Source organism: Bison bison, unplaced genomic scaffold, assembly GCF_000754665.1.
Source record: "Bison bison bison isolate TAMUID 2011002044 unplaced genomic scaffold, Bison_UMD1.0 scf7180017864043, whole genome shotgun sequence".
Lineage (NCBI taxonomy): Eukaryota > Metazoa > Chordata > Mammalia > Artiodactyla > Bovidae > Bison > Bison bison.
The window spans coordinates 2042617-2063305 of record NW_011494615.1 but is presented as its reverse complement, the minus strand read 5'-3'; the positions used below and the strand labels follow the sequence as shown (position 1 = coordinate 2063305).

The 20689-nt window shown below is 45.4% G+C and overlaps 1 protein-coding gene across 2 annotated transcripts in view; it reads left to right on the top strand.

Annotated features, from left to right (window-relative positions):
- MYRIP (myosin VIIA and Rab interacting protein) overlaps window positions 1–20689 on the top strand; it is a 226972-nt gene that overhangs the window by 137113 nt on the left and 69170 nt on the right. For both annotated transcript variants that reach the window (XM_010835475.1, XM_010835476.1), the window contains exons 4-5: window positions 10444–10580; window positions 16889–16969. In XM_010835475.1, coding sequence (XP_010833777.1) covers window positions 10444–10580; window positions 16889–16969 — 218 coding nt within the window. The remainder of the gene's footprint in view (window positions 1–10443; window positions 10581–16888; window positions 16970–20689) is intronic.

The following is a 20689-nucleotide window of genomic DNA, read 5'->3' as shown; positions in this document are numbered from 1 at the left end:
TCGCCCCTGCTCACCACAACTAGAGAAAGCCCGCAGCAGCAACAAAGACCCAGAGCCACAAAAAAAACAAACAAGTAAATATTTTTTTAAAAAAACAGCTGCGATTAACAAACGCTGGAGAGGGTGTGGAGAAAAGGGAATCTTCCTACACTGTTGTTGGGAATGTGAGTTGGTGCAGCCAATGAGGAAAACAGTATGGAAGTTCCTCAGAAATCAAAAAATAGAATAACCATATGATGCAGCAATCCCACTCCTGCGCACATATTTAGACAAAACTATAAATCAAAACAATACACGCACCCCTACGTTCATAGCAGCGCTATCCACAATAGCCAAGGCATGAAACCAACCTAAATGTCCGTCGACTGCTGCATGGATAAGGAAGATATGGTACATATGCACAGTGGAATGCTATTCTGCCATAAAAAAGAATGAGATAATGCCGTTTACAGCAACATGGATGCAACTATAGATTATGATACTAAATGAGGTAAGTCAGAAAGAGAAAGACAGCACTTCCTTGGTGGCTCATTGGTAAAGAATAATTGTCTGCCAATGCAGGAGACACAGGTTTGATCCCTGATCCAGGAAGATCCCACATGCCGAGGAGCAGCTAAGCCCGTGCACCACAGCTACTGAAGCCCTTGTGCCCTAGAGCCTGTGTTCCACGACAAGAGAAGCCACTGCCATGAGAAGCCCGTAAACTGCAATGAGAGAGTAGCCCCGATCACCACAGCACAGCCAAAAATAAATACAATTAAAAAAAAAGACAAATACCATGTGATACCACCTACACGTGGGGTCTAAAATATGACACAAGTGAATGTATTTACAAAACAGAAACGGACTCACAGACATAGATAAACAGACTCACAGAGACTTGTGGTCGCTAAAAGGGAAGGCACTGGGGGAGGGATGGAGTGGGATATCGGGGTTATCAGATGTAAGCTTTTGTGTATAGAATGGATAAAGAGCAAGGCCCTGCTTCATACATAGCACAGAGAACTATATTCAATATCTTATGATAAGCCATAATGGACAAGAATATTTTAAAAAAGAATGTATATAAATGGATCACTGAATTACTTTGCAGAAATTAACACAACATTGTAAGTCAACTATACTTCAATAAAAAAATATTAAAACTGAAAAAAAAATCTTCAAAATCCACCCCTTTATTCTCTCCTTCAGCCCATTTCCTCTTCCATCTCCCGTTCGCCACTGTGCAACCTGGAAAAGTGCAGAGAGGGCCCAGGAGCAGCTGCGGGGGCGTCGCACACGGACACGCTTCCTCACTGCTCTCCCAGGCTTTCCCTGCTGCTGTTTGTTGCCTCCAGCTCCCCACCCTTAGCAGAACACTTCACGTTAATGGCAATTGTCACGTATCAACTGAACATGACACTTCCAGCCTCCTGGCTGTGACTGTCTGCAAATTCCCAATGACACGCTCAGGGCTCCCAGTGTGGGGGCTGTTCTCCATCTAGTCTCTCAGCGTCTCTTGACTTCTTGAAACTGACTGCTCTGACTCCGTGCTCAAGGGCCTTTGTGCTGTCAGGGCTGAAGGAGTCTTATTTTCCAAACACCTGCCTATCACTCTGTTGTTTTCCCCATGGCTCGGAATCAGTAATATCGTCCTGTGTTCTTTACAACATGCCAGATCTGTCCTCAGGCTCAGTGACTCTCAAAGTGTGGACCTCGGAACAGCAGCCTCGCATCACCTACACGTCGTCAGGGCTCATAGTGGGGGCCCGCCCAGACCAAGCAAATCAGAACCTCTGAAGTCAGGCCCAGCAAGCTCGGTTTTAAGTTTAAAAACTGCTAAAGGTTAAGAACCACCTTAACCCTAAAGTCTAGCCTTTTGCTTAAGATGAAATGTAAAAATTGAATGCATTTCCTGACAAGTCTACTTTTACTCTTTATCTATTGATTATACTCAGATCCTGCCCTCCCCCCCAAAAAAAATGCAGAGGGCTTAAAAGGAAATAATAATATTGATGATAATAAAAAAAAATAGCACATCCTGAAGATGTACACTGGGCTGGGTGCCTCCCATGTATTATATCATTTAATCTTTAGAAAAACCTGATGAAATATTTATTCTCTCCTCTGCATCTGGGAGGGGAAAAAACCTCTGTTAGATAAAATAGCCAAGACTTGGGGGAGAAAAAAGGTTTGTTTGTTCAGTGGGGGTTTTTGTTTGGCTTTTCTAGTAAGTTGAGTTTATTATACTTTGAATTTATTTTAGGGACATTGTATCCAAGGAGTTTACTTAGAAATCATGATTCCTAAGAGTTGAGTCTCACTCAGCAGAGAAGAGGGGCTTCCCTTGTGGCTCAGTGAACACGGGAGACCCGGGTTTGATCCCTGGGTTGAGAATATCACCCGGAGAAGGGGAATGGCCACCCTCTCCAGTATTCTTGCCTGGAGAATCCAATGGACAAAGGAGCCTGGCGGTCTACAGTTGATGGGGACGCAAAGAGTTGGTCATGACTGAGCGACACACACACAGCAGAGGAGGTCTGGGTGATTCTGGCGGCAAGACTTTCTCTTGTCCTTTCCTCAGTACAAGTGCTCCCTGTGGGGAGCTGCCATCAGCAGGGTGACAGGCCTGGCTGCACAGTCCTGGGCTCCCCGGGCCTCCACTGACAGGAGTAAGAGTGTGCACTGCCACTCAGGGGAGTCTCCCTGGACAGCTGCAGTCTTAGAAGACATGTGACAAGCAGCCGAGGTCCACGGTCCACGCTGATGTCAGTTACTGGTCCTGATCCTATATGGTGGTCTACATAGGAGGAGGGTGGCTCTTCGATTTTTACTTCCTTAGAGTTTTCTCTAACGGTCTTTTTAAATAGACTTTAGTTTAATGACTATTTCCTCACTCCCTGAAAGGGTGGGAGGAAGAGAGAAGATAGTGCATCAGTTTCTCTGCCTCGGGCAGCATCTCTGCAGCAGCCGCATCTCCTTTGTGGCCCCATCTCCTGGCTCCAGGATGCTCCTCCCAGCAATGCCACCACCTCCCTGGCCCCTCTGGCCCTGGGGTGGTGGCAGCTTCCCCGCTGCTAGCCTCTGGCATGCCTCACCATCCTTTCTTGGGAGTCTTGGTGATTTCGTCATCTATGTAACCAATTGCCTGTGTTAGAGTCTGTCTGTTTGAAAGACCTAGAGTTTTCTCTCTTTTATGTCCATTCAATGTGTTGTTGGTGCTGAATCTTCTCAGTCTGTATTTTGTGAGGCAGAGCTCACAGATCATGGTTGTGCTTACAGTTTTTAGGAGAGATGCTTTGTTATCCACACATCATCAGGGTCCTCTTGAGTTGGTCATGGATTTTAATTGCTGTGCTTCTTAATTCTTACCAACAAGGTAATGTTAGTTCTTCATTATCAATTTAGACTGTTGTAGTCAGTTTGGGCAACTTTGCTTTATATAATGATTTGAACTTGGCTCATCAGGATTTTTGGCATTTTATTGATTTAGTTATTTCTGTAGTGAAAGCACCTGAAATTGGGAGTACCATTGTAATTATTCTGTTCCTCTTCCAAACTTTTTATCACCTGGTTTAGTTCTTTTTCCTTGGAAAGCAGGAAAAGCAAGTGTTAGTCACTCAGTCATGTCTGACTCTTTGTGATCCCATGGACTGTAACCCACCAGGTTCCTCTGTCCACGGAATTCTCCAGGAAAGAACACTGGAGTGGGTTGCCTTGCCTTCCTCCAGGGGATCTCCCCAACTCCGGGATCAAACCTGGGTCTCCTGCATTGCAGGTGGATTCTTTACTGTCTGAACCACCAGGGAAGCCCAGGAAAATAGGAAGGAGGGAGGCAAGTCAGCTGTTGAGAGAGACAACTTGTCCTACCTAAGTGGATTGCGGTCAAGAGTAACAACAAAACAAAAACCATATGTGGACTCAGAAAACACCCAGCTAATTTCACTGGGCCAGTGCTTATTAAGCTTTGATGGACCTAGTAACCACCTGGGAATCTTTCTAAAGTGCCGTTTGATTCCACCGGTCTCGGGGTGAGAGCAGAGGGCTGGGATTGCCAATTTTATCGAGGCTCCATACGGTGCCCACACGGCTGGTCTGAGGACTGCACAGGAGGTAGGGGGATCCACAGACTTTCCCCCATCGGTGTGCACAGCACCTGCTGTGCCGGACCTGTGGGCCAAGGCGGCCTTGCTTCACCACCAGCAGCAGGATCCGAGCAGTTCTGGCGTAGGCAGTTCCTTCCTCTTCACAATCCTGTTATTTTGTCTAATGAGCTGAAATCAGTCTGGCATTCCTGGGGTTGTAATTTCAGTGCTGCTCTTGTGATGTAATTTCCAGTCTGTCTTCTGATGAGAATGCACCATGTTTATAAGTTTATTCACGTCACAGAAAAAAATTAGCAAACTGCTTATACAAACAAGTGACTTGAAGTGTTTAGTATCCACAGAATGATAAGTAGGTTGTTTGGGGGGAAATGATACAATGATTTTACATTTCCTTCTGAACTCTTGATCCCTGGGGCTTTCTGTTTGCTTAAACTTTGAAGCAAAAGCCATCATTTGCAGTAAGAACACTAACTAGAGGTTCTGGAAGGAAAATAAGCCGAGCAGATGTCAAGGCGCTGACCCAAGGATGAGGTCTACAGTCTGTTCCCTGATTTGCTCTTAGTTCAGCCAGTGACTAGCAAGTTACTTGTTTCCATTTTTTCTGTAAAATAGAGATAATGATTATATATACCTCCCTTAACCCCAATTTTTGGTTTCAGGGCTACCTGTGGACCAAAGACCACCAAATCCATTTTTCTAGTCCAGATTTCCATCTACAGACTAGTACTGAGCACCAGGCATTGCCACCTGGGCATGTGGGGGGCACCCCACATACAGGTGTCCTGACTGAACTTACCACCTTCCCTCCAAACCTGATCCTCTTCCTGTCTTCCCTAGTTGGGTGACCATCATTTTACAGACAAACCATCTGTAGTTCCAAGGACTAAATGTCATCAATTCCGACTATTCTGTGATTGGTGAATTTCGAAGGCTTGGCTGTTGACTTTTTTAAAGCTTTAGTGTTGAGAGAAATTATCAGGGTTAGATTGTGAAACTGCCCAGGACTAAGAACCTTTGTATGGGCATCCTTAGGGACAAATTGGGATCATTTAAAAAATAAGCCAAAGAAATAAACTTGGAAAGTTTTTCACTGTAAGTCTCATCATCACCGTAAGTCTCATCATCAGCACTGTGGCTCCCTGTCCAGCACTAAGGCGCCTCTCCTGTGTTTACTGCAGTGAGAAAGGGCGGTTTGGGTGTCATTAAAGAAAATGCCTGGTATACCTGGAAAAGATGAAAACTCTAATTCAAAAAGATACATGCACCCCAGCGTTCACAGCAGCCCTATCCACAATAGGCAAGACATGGAAGCAACCTAAATGCCCATCAACAGACGTATGGATAAAAAGGATGTGGTCTGGGTCGGAAGGTGTGGAACAATGGAATACTGCTTAGTCACACAGAAGAATGAAGCCATGCCATTAGGAGCAACATGCAGATTATCCTATGCAACCTAGAGATTATCCTACTAAGTGAAGTAAGTCAGAACAAGACAACTATCATATGATATAGCTTATGTGTGGAATCTAAAATGTGATACAAATGAACTTATTTACAAAACAGAAACAGACCATAGACATAGAAAGCAAACTTACGGCTACCAAAGGGGAAAGGAGAGGGTGCGGAATATATCAGGAATTTGGGCTTAACAGATACTCACTAATACATATAAAATAGATAAACAACAAGGATCTACTGTACAGCACAGGAAGCTGTTCTGAATATTTTGTAATAAATCATAATGAAAAAGAATTTTAAAAATAATATACATATATACATATTTATGTGTGTGTGTGTTACCACTGAAACACTTTGCTGTACACCTAAAACGAACACACTGTTATTCAACTATACTTCAATGTTTTAAGTCCAGAAAAAAAGGCCTGAGCCACGAAGCAAGATGGACTCTGTTCTCACACCTCTGTGGGAATGATACCGAACCCAGTGCCTGTCAGCCGTTCTGGAGATGCCTTTGGCTTGACTTTTGGTTCCATGGCATGATGCCTCTGGCACTCACGGAAGAGACTAGTCTGATAGCACTGTTGGGTACAAGCTCGATCAGTTCTGTCGCTTCCCATACCCGGCAGCATATGGCAGGATAGTGCCTGCATGTAAAGGACTCAATAAACAGTGAAGAGTGAGAGAACGAGAGAGTGAACACATGAAGGAATTCGTGCACAGACGCCTCTGGTTCCAGTGGGACCCTGACACTGGGCTCTTTCCTTCTCATCTACGCTTGCCCGAAGCTGCCTCTATTCAGGAGGCAGCTGGAGATGTGAAGGTGGGCTGGGGCCCTGCAGCACTCAGCCAGTCCATCCTCGGCATGGGTGTCCCCACAGCCTTCTCCCCACACCTCTGCCCTGTGAACCGTGCATGTCCTGTGAGTTTCCTCTGAGCCGTGAATTTTAAAATAAGTGAAATAAAAGCAGTAATAGCAAATGAAGGTAATCATGACTGAGCATTCCCTGGGGCTTCCAGAGAAGCTCTCCACATTAACTCGAAGTCAAAACATAATCTAAAATGCATCAGTTCTATGGAAAAGCTTTCTAGTCTCCAAATGAGGCTGTAGGTTTGCTGGTCATTCTCTAAGGATTCAGTGCCTCTCATCCTCCCACCTTCCAGCAGCCCAGGCAGTGCCCTGATTCCCCTCTCTGACTTGAGCAAGCAGAGGCATTCTGGTTTCCGTGTCCTCAAAGTGTCTCTAAATGCTATAGAGTTTTGGTATAACCAGGGAACGGAGAGCTCATCCTATGATGCACTTGAAGCACAGTAAATCCCCTATGTAAGAACAAGTTTCATTCTGAGAGTGTGTTCGTAAGTCCAGTTTGTTCCAAGTCCGACAAAGTTAGCTTAGGTACAACTAACACGATTGGCTGTAATAGTACTGTACTGTAATAGCTTTATAATACTTTTCACACAAGGGACTTCCCTGGTGGGCCGATGGTTAAGAATCTGCCTTGCAGTGCAGGGGACGCAGGTTTGATCCCTGGTCTGGGAACTAAGATCCCACGTGCCATGAAGCAACAAAGCCTGCGTGCCACAACTACTGAGCCTGTGTGCCATAGCTAGAGAGTCTATGCAGCGCAATGAAACATCTTCCAGGACGCAATGAAGATTGCACATGCCGCAACTGAGACCCAATGCAGCCTAATGAATTTTTAATCAAAAAAGAAAAAAAAATACTTGTAATACAAATAATACATTAAAAAAAATAAGCGCAGAAAATAAAGAAAATATTGTTAGTATTACCATATAGGGCATCGCCGACTCAATGGACATGAGTTTGAGCAAACTCCGGGAGATGGTGAAGGACAGGGAAGCCTGGTGCGCTGCAGTCCAGGGGGTCACAAAGAGTCGGACACGACTGAACAACAACAACAACCTTGACAAGTACGGTAGTCCAGTACAACCGCTGGCAGACGGGCTGGCATCCAGCGAACAGGCAAGAAGTTACTGACTGGAGGAGGGAGAGGAGGTGGGAGATGGTGGAGCTGAAGGACCCATGAGGCTTAGGGGATTAAGGAATTGGCTTATAACCAATGGGCAATAAATGTTGGGGTCTGGGCCAGTCCGGCCTGCTCCAGCGCCCATGAGAATTTCATAGTGATTCAAGGGAAGCTTTTGGCACGGTGCCCAACATAGAGCAAGCTCTCACATAATGGTGTTCATTTTGTTAATAGTAATGATACTGATGATATAGTGCAGTTTTATGTAAAAGGATGACACCTTTGGTACATTCTGCCATTGACAGCTGCCTCCCCCGCTCAGGGAAGACGAGCCTGTTTGCTATCTTGTCCACCAAGCCAGGGTGGACGCGATGATGCTTGTTCTCTGCCCTTTTGCCTTGCTTCCTGTGCTTTACTTGGGCTTCAGACATGGGCTTTTCCATGGAGAAACTGGCCACTCCATAGGGGGTTTCTTGGGGTTCACCTCACCCCAATTTGAGGACTTCAAAATCTCACACTGCGAATGAAGAGTGACATTGGTACAAACTTTCTGAAAGACCGATGTGTTTGAACCCGGCAGTTCTACTTCGAGAACCCACAACTGTAGACATGTTGATCATTTAGCTGCCAACATATGCATCACAGAATTGCTTTTGATAACAAATGAAATGGGCAAATTCAATGCCAAGAGGCTAGAGACATAAAACATGCTATGTTCATACTATGGTGAATTCTGGGGCTACTAAAAATGCTGTGGGGAAGACTGTTCAACAACATTAAAGTCCATCAGGAATATTAAGTGAAAAAAATACATTTAAAACTGTCCATCCATCACAAGATTTTATTGAGCGTCTATTATGTACACTGCAGTGGGAAAAAAGCCCATTTTCCATGAGCATATATTCCACTGGAAATAGAAAATAGATAATAAACAATTTAATAATTATTAATTAGCATATTAATGTACTGATTGTCTTACAAATAATAATTATATAAAATTAAACATCAGGTACAGAGAAGCACCCTAGAAATTTGGGGAGAGAAAATGGGAGGAAGAGGACAGATGTGTTGGCACAGTGGTGGTGGTTTTTAGGGAGGTCAGGGAGGGCCTCCCAAGGAGGGGACATTGGTGCAGAGCGCTCCGAGTTTGTGGAGCTGGCAGGCTTGGCTCTGGGGTACATGGACAGTGTCTGGTAGGCCAGCAGGGGGGGCTCCCGGAGTGCTGAACTAGGAGGGCTTTACCGCCAGGTGGTAACCCCCTCTAGCAGATTGTTCAATTTTATTAGAGAACTGCTTTCTATTTTTGACTAGAGCCAGCGTCTTTGGACCAACTGTCAGTCTGGGAACAAGGGTGGGGGCCCAGAGCCCTCGCTGTCATCAACACAGTGACTAAACTAGCTTTGTGAGTACCGTCTCATCATCCAGTCCTGCTCTCTGCACCAACGAACCGTGTTTTTTCTATGAGTCAGCTAGCTTCTTTTTTGTTTCATTTGCGAGTTAGTTGTCTTCTTTTTGCTTCCACATATAAGTGATATCACGCAGCATTTGTCTTTCTCCGTCTGACTTATTTCCCTCAGCATGATGCCCTCCAAGTCCGCCCATATTGCTGTGTGCATGTGGGCTTAGTCGCTCAGTCTTGTCTGCCGCTTTGCGACCATATAAACTGTAGCCCGCCAGGCTCCGCTGTCCATGGGATTCCCCAGGCAAGAATGCTGGAGTGGGTTGCCATGCCCTCCTCCAGGGGATCTTCCTGACCCAGAGATTGAACTTGTATCTCTTATGTCTCCTGTATTGGCAGGCCATATTGTGCAGATTTCATTCTTTTTTACCAATGAGTATTCCACCAATCAACATTAACTTTGACCTCCCGGTCTGTGAGTCCCAGTCCTTCTGACTGTTTTGCAGGACAACATTCTCTGTTACCTTTATGCTATCGCTCACTTAGAACTTTCCAGAAATCTGTCAGAATCTCTGATTCTCCTCCATGCTCTTCATTTCTACAAATTTCTCTCCCTTTGGACATCTTCTCACGTTTCACTGGCATCTAGGGAAGAAGGGCAGCTAAACATGTGCTTGTTCCTCCACTGAATTAGAAGCATTTATATTCATCTTGCTTCTCTGAACTTTTAAAATGAGTTTATGCATTATTTCCATTCATAATAAGAAAAATAACAAAAGCTATTCTTAAAACGGGAGGGGTTTAGCAACTTGTTCTCGTCAGGCAATAAGGAGAAGAATCGCGTCAGCGTTTCATACCAAGTGTGATAGCACTGACCAGGAAACCTCTTTCCTGCGGTGCTTCAGGCTGAATGAGTAAGAGGCTGCAGAATTTTGCCATACAGCCCAGGGTCTCACTTGCGCTCTGTTATCTTCCCAAGCTGAACTAGAAATGTTGTTAATGCAGTAAGAATACCAGATATAAAGCCTGCTAGCTACTAAACAGATGTGTCAGCTAGTGGCTTCAAATAGCAAGTATTTATCAGCTTGCTCTTCGGATGGACTCAGATGCACGGTTCTCCTGCTTGTCTTACTTAGGCTCACTCATGCGTCTCCAGTCAGCCAGTAGTCAGTGGCCTCGCTCTCCTGTCCAGGCTATTGGCTGGGGCAAGAAGGGTGATCAGGCCGAGTGTCTCTCGTCATCCCAAAGGCTATTTTGGGCTTGTTCACATGGCAGAGAGTTGCAGGGCATCCAGGAGCAGCCAGAGAGGAAGCTGGCAGGCTCTGGACTTGCACAGCATCGCTTCCACCAGTCCCTGTGGTCAGAGCAAGTCACAGGGCCAGCCCAGATCCATGGAGCAGAGAAAAAAGCTCTACGTCTTGACGGAAGGAGCTTGCAAAGTATTGTGGCAGCTTTTGCAAGTCCTTGTTTCCTAATTCTCTCCTTTAATTCCGATTTTCTGTGTTGTCCTCAGGGTTCTCAGGACCCAGTCTCTGGAATGGTTCTACAATAACGTGAAGAGTCGCTTCAAACGCTTTGGCAGCGCCAAGGTCTTGAAGAACTTGTACAGGAAACACCGGCTGGAGAGCGGAGTGTGCTTTGACATCGTGGGTACGCTGGCTGCCTGCCACCCTGGGGGTCCTTGGGGGGCTGGTGGGATAGAAGGAGGCCTGGCTCGGAGGCCCCATACACTATGACCTACTCACTCGGGACACAGAAAGTGGCTTAAATACCTGACTCTAGTCAGGAGCAGAAATACCAGGGCATATTCCAAAGATTCTAAGGTTTTAAAAAACATTTAGTTGTTTGACTGTGTTGGTCTCAGTTGTGGCATGCTTTCAGCCCTCATGCCCCGGAGCGCATGGACGCATAGTTCAGGCACATGGTCTTCGTTCCCCAACCAGGTATTGAACCCATGTACCCTGCACTGGAAGGTGGATTCTTTTTTTAATTAATTAATGAATTTTAATCGGAGGATAATTACAATATTGTGGTGGTTTGGAAGGCTGATTCTTAATCACTGGACCACCAGGGAAGTCCCATAGTTTCTAAGTTTTAAGTCCTGTGATCTGGCATCTCCACTGGGCTGGCTATGTTAACAGTTGGGAGGGCCACAGTGTTTCTGCATACTGCGGACATTTTAATTCCAAATCCCTAGAAATGAAAGATCCCTGATCATTTCCCCCTAAAGATTAAAACACTGGAAAGTCATCTTTGCTTGGTCATGTAGACTAGGGCTGCTCTCAGAGGATATGTGCCCCCCCGCTTCCTTCCTACCCCAAAATTTTGTACCAACCAGGCCCAGAGTTTGATGTCATGGGACAGTCAGAAATGTCTCAGCTTCCTCCCAGGAAGGAGGGACACCTTGGAAGGAAGGATAAATAGGATAAACAGACAGATAGGATTTATTTACTCCTAATAGACCAGCCAGTGGAAAGAAATGGTTGTCAGAATATGAACAGCATGTCTTCCCCACAGAAGGCTGTTTTTTCTGTCTTGAAGCAGATTTTTCCATAACTTTGCTGACACAGGTAAATGGTTTTTATCCATGAGAAAGAGGGAAGAAAAATATTGCATCCATTTCATTTGGAGCTTTTTCATCATCGTTATTTTACATTGCTGTGCTGTCAATAAAGTCTTTGGTTGTGTCTTATCTAAAAATATGCAAGCCACTGAGATGCACGGGAAATAGAGTGGAAGCATTAAACACGGAGAATCATTAGGGCCTTTGTGGTAGCTGTTAGAATCTCTGTCTTTCAAACCACTCAGGAAGCCTGTAGCTAAGACAGCAGGGCTGAAGACTTCCACATATTATTTTTAATCTTCTCTTTGCTGATTTTTCTAAAAACATTTCTCAAGGAACAAAGACCAAAAGAAAAGAAAAGAAACGAAGCTTACAAGTAATCATGTTAACAGTAGGTTTTCAGCCCAAAGAGATATGTCAAGAAAGTTCGAGTTGCATTGGCTCATCATTTGTATCCCATTTTTCTTCCTTGTTCATCCTCGGGTCTGCTTCATGTTCTGTCTTACATGTCACCACATTCAAATCTCAAGGGTGTTCTCTACTGCTTCATACAAAATGAGCAGGAGGGGCGGAGCCAACACATTTGGAGAATCCTATAAACAGAGCACAACCGCGATCTCTTCCTGTTTCTCCCTTGGGCCCCACAGATGGAGCAGGGGCACGTGAATTCCAAGTGGGCCAGCCAGAGGCTTTGAAATGTTCAAGTGTTATTTTCAAAGGCAAATCATTTGCTGGGAATAACTCTGCCACTATTGAAGCAGATTTAGGTCCTGGAGCCTCTGTGATTCGCCACTTCTTTCATCTGGGCCTTAATCACCCCAGTTAGCACGTTGCATTCAGGGGATGGTTTACAAAGCTGCTCTCCTGCTGCACCTGGCAGAGGCTACAGCTTCTTTATCTCTGTGTTTCAAAAGTGTGGTCCAGTGGCTGATACTTTTTAGGTCCTCAGTATTACACAATTCAGGCTTAAAAGCACTTTGAGGTACCAGGACACTTCACAGAAGTACTAGAATCAGTTACTTTGATTTGATCTGTATCTCCATTTAAACTAAGATTTCCTTTTGATCAATATGAAGACAAGCAGGCAGGAGATAGTTTACGAGACGGTACTCAAATCTGTAAAGTCGTGATCATAAAACACTGAGATTGGTTCTACCAACCACCTAGAAAATTGAGTTACATATACCTCAAGTTTGGAGAAATCTCCCAGTGTGTGAGTGGCTTCCTGGTTATATTAGATGACTGTGGAGTCATCAGCATTAGCTCCTACCTACCACCCAACACCTTAATGTGCTTGTCATCTGCCATCCTCAAGCCTGACTACACTTTAGAATCACCTCAGGAACTGGAAAAAAAAAACTCGCAGCACCACAGTCATTTTCCACCCCCAGCCAATTACTTCCAAATCTCTGGAGGTGGGCCCAGTACAGATACTTTTTAAAAAGCTCTCCGGGTTATTTTAAGATGCAGCCAAGACTTGAGAACCTCAGCTGGAGGTTCTGAATAAGATGGTTCCATCTTCAACTCCACTTGAGGGTATTTAGAATATCGATTGTCAGAACATAATCTACAGGGTGTAAGACCGACCCTCTGTTCCAGGACTCTCAGCAGAAAATTCCTTTCATCTATGGAATAGCTCCACTGTATGGACCAGTGTAGTTTTCCATAAAACCAATCAGTCCATTGAAAATTCATTGAGTTCACAGAATCTTACGGATCACCCATCACATGCACCCTTGCATGACCATCTGTCCCAAGCCCTGGTGACCAGATTAGGCATAACTGACAACACATTTGTTTTATCAGATAAATCCTAGATGTATTCATATCTTCAGTAAACATTTTTAGAAGGCTGCAAGGCATGTGGGACCTTAGTTCTCCGACCAGGGATGAAACCTGTGTCCTCTACATTGAAAGCATGGAGTCTTAATCACCGGACCTAAAGGGAAGTCCAGTAAACATTTAGTGAGTGCCTGGTTTAAAACCTGGGGGTGACAAGATAAGCAAAACCTGGCCATCTTAGAGCCAACTTTGCAGTGGAGAAGTCAGAGAAATAAGTAAATAGATTTATAAAAAATATAATGTCCAATGGGAATGCATGCTCAATGTGATTTATCTGATAGATTAAGCATGACTTTTTTCAAAGTTTTTTTTAATGTGGACCATTTTTAAAGTCTTTATAGAATGTGTTAAAATACTGTTTCTGTTTTATGTTTTGGTGTTTTGTCCATGAGGCATGTGAGGTCTTAGCTCCCCAACCAGGGATCAAACCCATACCCCCTGCATTGGAAGACAGTCTAACCCACTGGGCCACCAGGGAGGTCCCTCAGCATGATATCTTTAACATTTATTCTTGAGAGTTCCCCAGGGGTCGACTGCACACTCTCACTGCCAAGGAGATCAGGCATGCCCAAGATCCTGCATGCCGTGCAACCAAAAGGGGAAAAAAAAAACAAAACAGCTATTCTAAGATGGAGGTAGCCCTTATTAATATACTCAATCCCTAGACAATTTGATAAATATATATGTGTATTTAGTTGTCATTGTTTAGTGGCTAAGTTGTGTCTGACTCTTTTGCGGCCCCATGGACTATAGCTCACCAGGCTCTTCTGTCCGTGGAATTTCCCAGGCAAGAATACTGGAGTGGGTTGCTATTTCCTCCTCCAGGGGATCTTCTTGATCCAGGAATCGAACCCATGTCTCCTGCGTCTCCTGCACGGGCAGACAGATTCTTTACCACTGAACTACCAGGGAAGCTCGTTTATTTAGTTTTAGATAAATAAAATGGGGAAAACAAATCCTACTTCTATTTATTAGTATGATATATCTATTTTTGATATGATTCTGGGAAGGGTCTATGACATCCTTCACCTGGGATTTGACGGACAGACTCTGACCCTTAAAAACACTGTACTGTGTCAAGTCGGAGGTTCCTCCAGCTCATGAAAGCTCTGACTTGGTGCCTGGCTGCTGCATTCAGTTTCCAGAACAGTTCAGTCGCTTTCTGCCCTTGGAAAAATCCCATCATCCTAAACGACACACAGAAGCTCCCACCTATGAATGTAAAGGGACCCAGGGAGGGTCGTTGTGTGAGAAGGTTTATAATAACACAAACCCAGAGCCTGTCCTGGTCAGCGCAGTCTCCCAAGGATGTTTTCAGGTCTCCCCCTTCCTCACACTCCCCTCCGCCCTCCGTGTTGTCTCAGGACACAGCCTCGCCACCTCCTTCACAGGGCAGACCATGTACCATACCCCTCCACATCTAATCTCTGTCACTTTCCACGAAGGGCTCAAGGTCACTCAGCCCTTCCATCTTGCCTTTCAGCCTCTCCCTTAACTGGTTCCTCCCTGTTGATCTGAGATGACGCCAGTCTCTCCTGTCTCCTAAGCCCTTCCTGGGCTGCACCTTCTCCTCTGCTTCTGCCCTGTCACCCCCTTTCTCATCATAGGGACACTCAGAGGGTGGGCTGCACTCCCCACTTCCTCTCTAGACACCCACCCTCTCCCTCTTCCAAGCTGCCTCCACACAGCAGCCGGCGTGCACCTTTAGAAGCATACCCCTGACCAGATCATCCCTCTGCAGCCTTTACTGGCTTCAGGCGGCTTCAAGTTGGGACAAAGATCAGAACACTGATGTCGGCACCATGACCTGCATGGTCTGCCTCCAGCCCATCTCACTCCTCCACTCACTCACTCCACACAGCCTCTGCTTTAGGTCTTCAGGTGCACCCTGCCGTCCCACCGCCTGTCCCCACGCAAGCTGTTTGCTCTGCCCTGGAACTCCTCCCGCCCCCCATCCCACCGCTTTGACTGGTCACTCACCAACTAGGTCAATCTTCCCTGCTGAACACTTGCCCTATTCTGTGAACCACCCAGTCACAGCATTCAACATATCTATAGGTTTATATTTATTTATATAAATCTTTGGTTATTGAATTCTCATCCACTACTTGTCAGGGCAGCGAGGTTTGCTGCTTTGTTCAGCAATCACTCTAACATCCAGCCCAGGGCCAAGCATCTACTAGGTCCCCATGGAATATTTGCTTGATGAATGAATGAATGCTGGATGCAGCCAAGCCAAAGTGAAATATTTGCACTTAGCTGTGTAGTCTGAGAACTGAGGTGATGACTTATCCTAAAGGCCTATTTTATAATTGAGGAGATAGAGACACAGGAAGATAAAGTCACTTCCTACAGTCACAGAGCTAGAATAAGTGACTTCAGCTCTTTTGAAAGGCTGGTCAAAAAACACAAACACAGACAGTGGTACATGGTCAGACAGTCACTGGCAGGCCGCACACTAATGCCCTGTCTCACAAAGGTCACATCCCACTGACCCCGCGGCGGGGACCTATGGAAGTCACCCTCAGAGATTCCGCACCAGAGCCCCATGCAGCCCATGCAGGGAAGCACAGGCTGTGTTATTTGTATCAAAGATCCACGGCTTAGTTTGACTTGGAATCAATAGCATTTCCCCCTTTGAGCTAAGACATGTAGACCCACGTTTATCTCTTCCTTCTATCAGTGCTTTCCACCAGCATCCAATTCAAGACTTTTTTTGAGCTCCTGCTATCTCCATGCTGTCTTGGGCACTGGGGATACAATATAGTAATTTTAAAAGGAAAGAGCCATGACACACACCTCACACCTTCAAAGATCTCATTTGATGAGTTAATATGTGAATACAGATGGTAAATCCCCAACTGTAAGGGCTTAGCCAACTGCACTTTCCAGCCTGGAACTAAGACACTGGAGTGTGCATTCAACAGACAGAAGACCAGCGAAGAGGCAGTGGGCCTGAAAAGAGCAAATGCTGAGGCTTACTTTGTTAGGTCTGGGCTTGTTTCCCCTAAGTACTAATGAAAGTTAACTCACTGGCTGAAGGCAACTGTGTGGATTGGTGCCATGGACAGGAGCTGAAGACCAGGCATTCAGTGTCTCATCACTCATCATGAGGAGAATTCTGTCATTATCACAGTTTTGCTAGTAAGGAGACCAAGTGTTTGAGTGGTTAAGTAACTTGATCAAGGTTACACAACTAGTCTCTTGCAGATCCAGGAAATGACCTCATATCTCTCAGACTTCAATCTTTTGTTCCATGTTTGATTCCACACTGCCTCCAAAGAAGGCTCTGGAAGAGAGTTAGGGGTGGAAGCGATGCTACATGAGGAATTAATATGAGAAAGAAAAAATGTGACTGGTCAAAATCTGTAGCTTATTGTGGAGCCCAGTAATTCCTTAAATTTATTGCCTAAAAACCCAGGGATTCCCTAAACCTATTTGCAAGGCAAACAATCACAGTGGGTAACGGTGGCCTGCCAATTCGGTAGCACAGGGCACCAGGCCCACTGAACACCTTGGGTAATCTTATATCCTCTCTCTCTTTCTCTCTCAGGAGGAAACTTTTTTGAGGCAAACCTGGAGAATGAAGGAAGTGTTTCAGGCAGCGACTCAACATTTTATCGGCAGTCAGAAGGTAAGGTTGCTTATGGGTTTACACCTAACGGGAGGTTGGAGGACTGGAAACGCCTTCAGATCGTCAGGGCCCTCGTCGCACTGGGACCACTGATGGAACTCTGTTATTGTGTGTGAGCATCTCCCTGGGGCTTCTTTTATTGCCATTTGTGTGAAGACATCATCAGAATAGTTGACTATATCTAAGGTGTACCCTAGAGAAGTGCATTCCCTATCAACCACAAGATAATGATCAACAAGGTGTGTTTTGGGCTTCTCTGGTGGCCCAGACAGTAAAGCATCTGCCTGTAATGCAAGAGACCTGAGTTCAGTCCCTGGGTTGGGAAGATCCCGTCAAGAAGGGAGTGGCAACCCACCCCAATATTCTTGTCTGGAGAATTCCATGAACAGAAGAGGCTGGCTGGCTACAATCTGTGGGGGCTGCAAAGAGTTGGACATGACTGAGCAACTTTCACTTCACTTTTAGAGTGTGTGTTTTTCTGGAGTTAGGATATAACAATCGACAAACTCACTTGTGCAATTCATATTGAAATATTCTTAGAAGAGTATACCATTTATGGATTGACTTTGACTTTTTATACCAATATAATCGTTCCCTTAGAACAGAGATTAAAAGCAAAACAAACTTCCTCTAATTACAAATAAAACCTCCTCCAACGCTGCAGCTCCTTCCCTGAAGTGCTGGGTGTTGGGAACAGGTGCCTCCTAGTCCCCCTGGTTCTGTGGTGTGCCCCCCACAGCTTCTGCACTCACCCTGTTCTCTCCTTGGGCACTTTCTCATGAAGGTCTGGTCCTCTCTCATCCTTCCTGCTTGGATCTTCTCCCCAGGTTGACACATGACCGTGGCGCACCTCCGTCTGAATGCCTAGCTCTCACTTCAGCCCCAGAGTTCTAGACTCAGAGTTCTGATGCTTGACCATCAGGAGCTGTAGCTCTGCCAGGGATCCTGAGTAGCTGTAGCCCCTCAGCGGTCCTAATCAAGCTCCTCAGCCATTTAAGTCCACCATCAAGACTTAGCCTTTCCCTCAATCCCTGTCCCCACTTCCACCCAGTTACCCAAGTTCTGTTTGCAATCCTGTTCTTTTCTTTCTATTCCAAGGTCTATGGCCTGAGCACCTTCCTGCCCTCAACATTCCTATATAAATATTAATTTCAGTGACTGTTTAAATCAGCCAGGGTTCTCCAGAGTAACAAAACCAATAAGATATGTACACATAACACACATGCACACATACAAAAGTTCATTTCAGGACTTGGGTCACACAGTTGTGGGGCTGGCAAGCCCCAAATCTATAGAATAAGTCAGCAGGCTGGAAACTCTATTAGGAGTTGATTCTCAAGTGTTAAGGCAGGATTCCTTCTCTGGGAAACCTCTGTTTTTGCTCTTAAGGCCTTCCAAGTGATGAGATGGGACCTACTGATATCTTCAAGGGTAATATCCTTTACCTAAAGTCAACTACTGTAACCACAATGTGAACCACACCTAAGAAACCTTCATAGCAACACCTGGATTAGTGTTTGATTAAACAGCTGATGCAAATGGCAGCCCACTGCAGTGTTCTTGCCTGGAGAATCCCAGGGATGGGGGAGCCTGGTGGGCTGCCGTCTATGGGGTCGCACAGAGTCGGACACGACTGAAGAGACTTAGCAGCAGCAGCAGCTATAGCTTTACCAAGTTGACACACAGAAGTAACCATCTCTCTCCCTAACTGGTCCTCTAAACTTCGGCCACTCTGCCTCTGCCCTCTTATCCTCCCTCCACACCCCACCAGTTATCTCTGAAACTGACACGAGCCTTCACTTTCTGACCAAACATCTTCAGTGCTCCACTCCACCTCGTGCCAAAATCTTAAATGTGGCCTCCAGAGCCTTTCTAACGTCTCCAAGCTCCTTCTTTCCAGGGCTCTATGGAAGCTGGTGACTGTCCCCATCACAGGATCGCCACACACTTCTTAGCTGTTACATATGTGTCTGATCAGAGAGTGTGGACTCAGCTGGGGTTTACTGGGGCATCACTGGGGCCCTCGGAGCCTAGTGCTGGGGAGGTCATGGTGCACTTTGAATCAACAAGAATTTGTAGGGCACCACTTCTGTGAAAAATACATTGCCTGGTATCTGAAAGAAGAGAGACGGGAGATACGGTGTCTATCTCCAGGGAGCACTGAGTGTGATGACAACTTAAATTTAATACTCTTCTGACAGAAACTCTGGGGAAACCGTTGTCCTCACTCAGCCACACTGAGGGGTGCTGAACCCTAGGCGTGTCTCTGCCAGGACTCACAGCCAGCCTGCGATGTCCTCATCAGCTGCCTGGCTGGACGGCTTTGACTTTAACTGGGTTGGTTTGGGCTCCCCAGGTGGCGCTAGTGGTAAAGAACCCGCCTGCTAATGGAGGAGATGTAAGAGATGCTGGTTCAATCCCTGGGTTGGGAAGATGCCCAGGAGTTTAAGGGAATGGCAACCCACTCCAGTACTCTTGCCTGGAGAATCCCATGGACAGAGGAGCCTGGTGGACTATAATCTATGGGGTCGCAAAGAGTTGGACACGACTGAAGTGACTTAGTATGCATAGCACATATGCTCGGGTTGGTTTGGGAGATTTATTATGTGTGCCAAATGCCACTTTCTGTCCACATGTGTGTCTTCAGGAGCCTAAGAAGCTTGAATTAAGTATTTTAATTTAGGGATTGATTAATTAATGAATTGATATATTTACACCTTATCTCATTCTACAAAGCATCCGAGGCAGCTTTCAGGAGATTTGCATGTGTTCAATAATGCCTGACTAGCAGATTATAGATGGAAACAGGAGGTTGAGAAGGGGAAGAGGAGACGTAGGCAACCAGCCGCTGCAGACTTCTGATCTTGTGCCTGATGTGAGTTGGGCTTCTGGGGTGAACTAAGAGGAATGATAGAAATTCTCACTTTCAAGTAAGAGGTAAAAATCTAGTACCTCCAGGAAGCAGAACTCTTCCAAGTACTTGACTCCAAAGAGAATTCTGTCACCTGTGGAAGTCCTTTGGCTTAAGGACACTTCCTCCTGTTTGTTGCCATATGCAAAAAATACATTCACTAGATATATGATAGCCTTAGTTTTAAAAATCATGTTAGTTTGTATCTATCTCATTTTTGTGGTTAAAAATCACAGGATTTGGAGACAGACCTCTGAATTCAAATCTCAGCTCTAAAATGTTATGTGGCAGCCTGGATGGTGCATGTATGGCTCAGTCCCTTTGCTGTTCATTGCGACACAACGTTGTTAAACGAGATACGTGGTCTGTGGCCCAGCAAGTGGTTGAGCTGGGCAAGGTTGGCCAATGCTATTGATAACATCTATTTCTGCTTTATTGACTATGCCAAAGCCTTTGACTGTGTAGATCACAATAAACTGTGGAAAATTCTGAAAGAGATGGGAATACCAGACCACCTGACCTGCCTCTTGAGAAACCTATATGCAGATCAGGAAGCAACAGTTAGAACTGGACATGGAACAACAGACTGGTTCCAAATAGGAAAAGGAGTGCGTCAAGGCTGTATATTGTCACCCTGCTTATTTAACTTCTATGCAAAGTACATCATGAGAAACGCTGGGCTGTAAGAAGCACAAGCTGGAATCAAGATTGCTGGGAGAAATATCAATAACCTCAGATATGCAGATGATACCACCCCTATGGCAGAAAGTGAAAAGGAACTAAAAAGCCTCTTGATGAAAGTGAAAGAG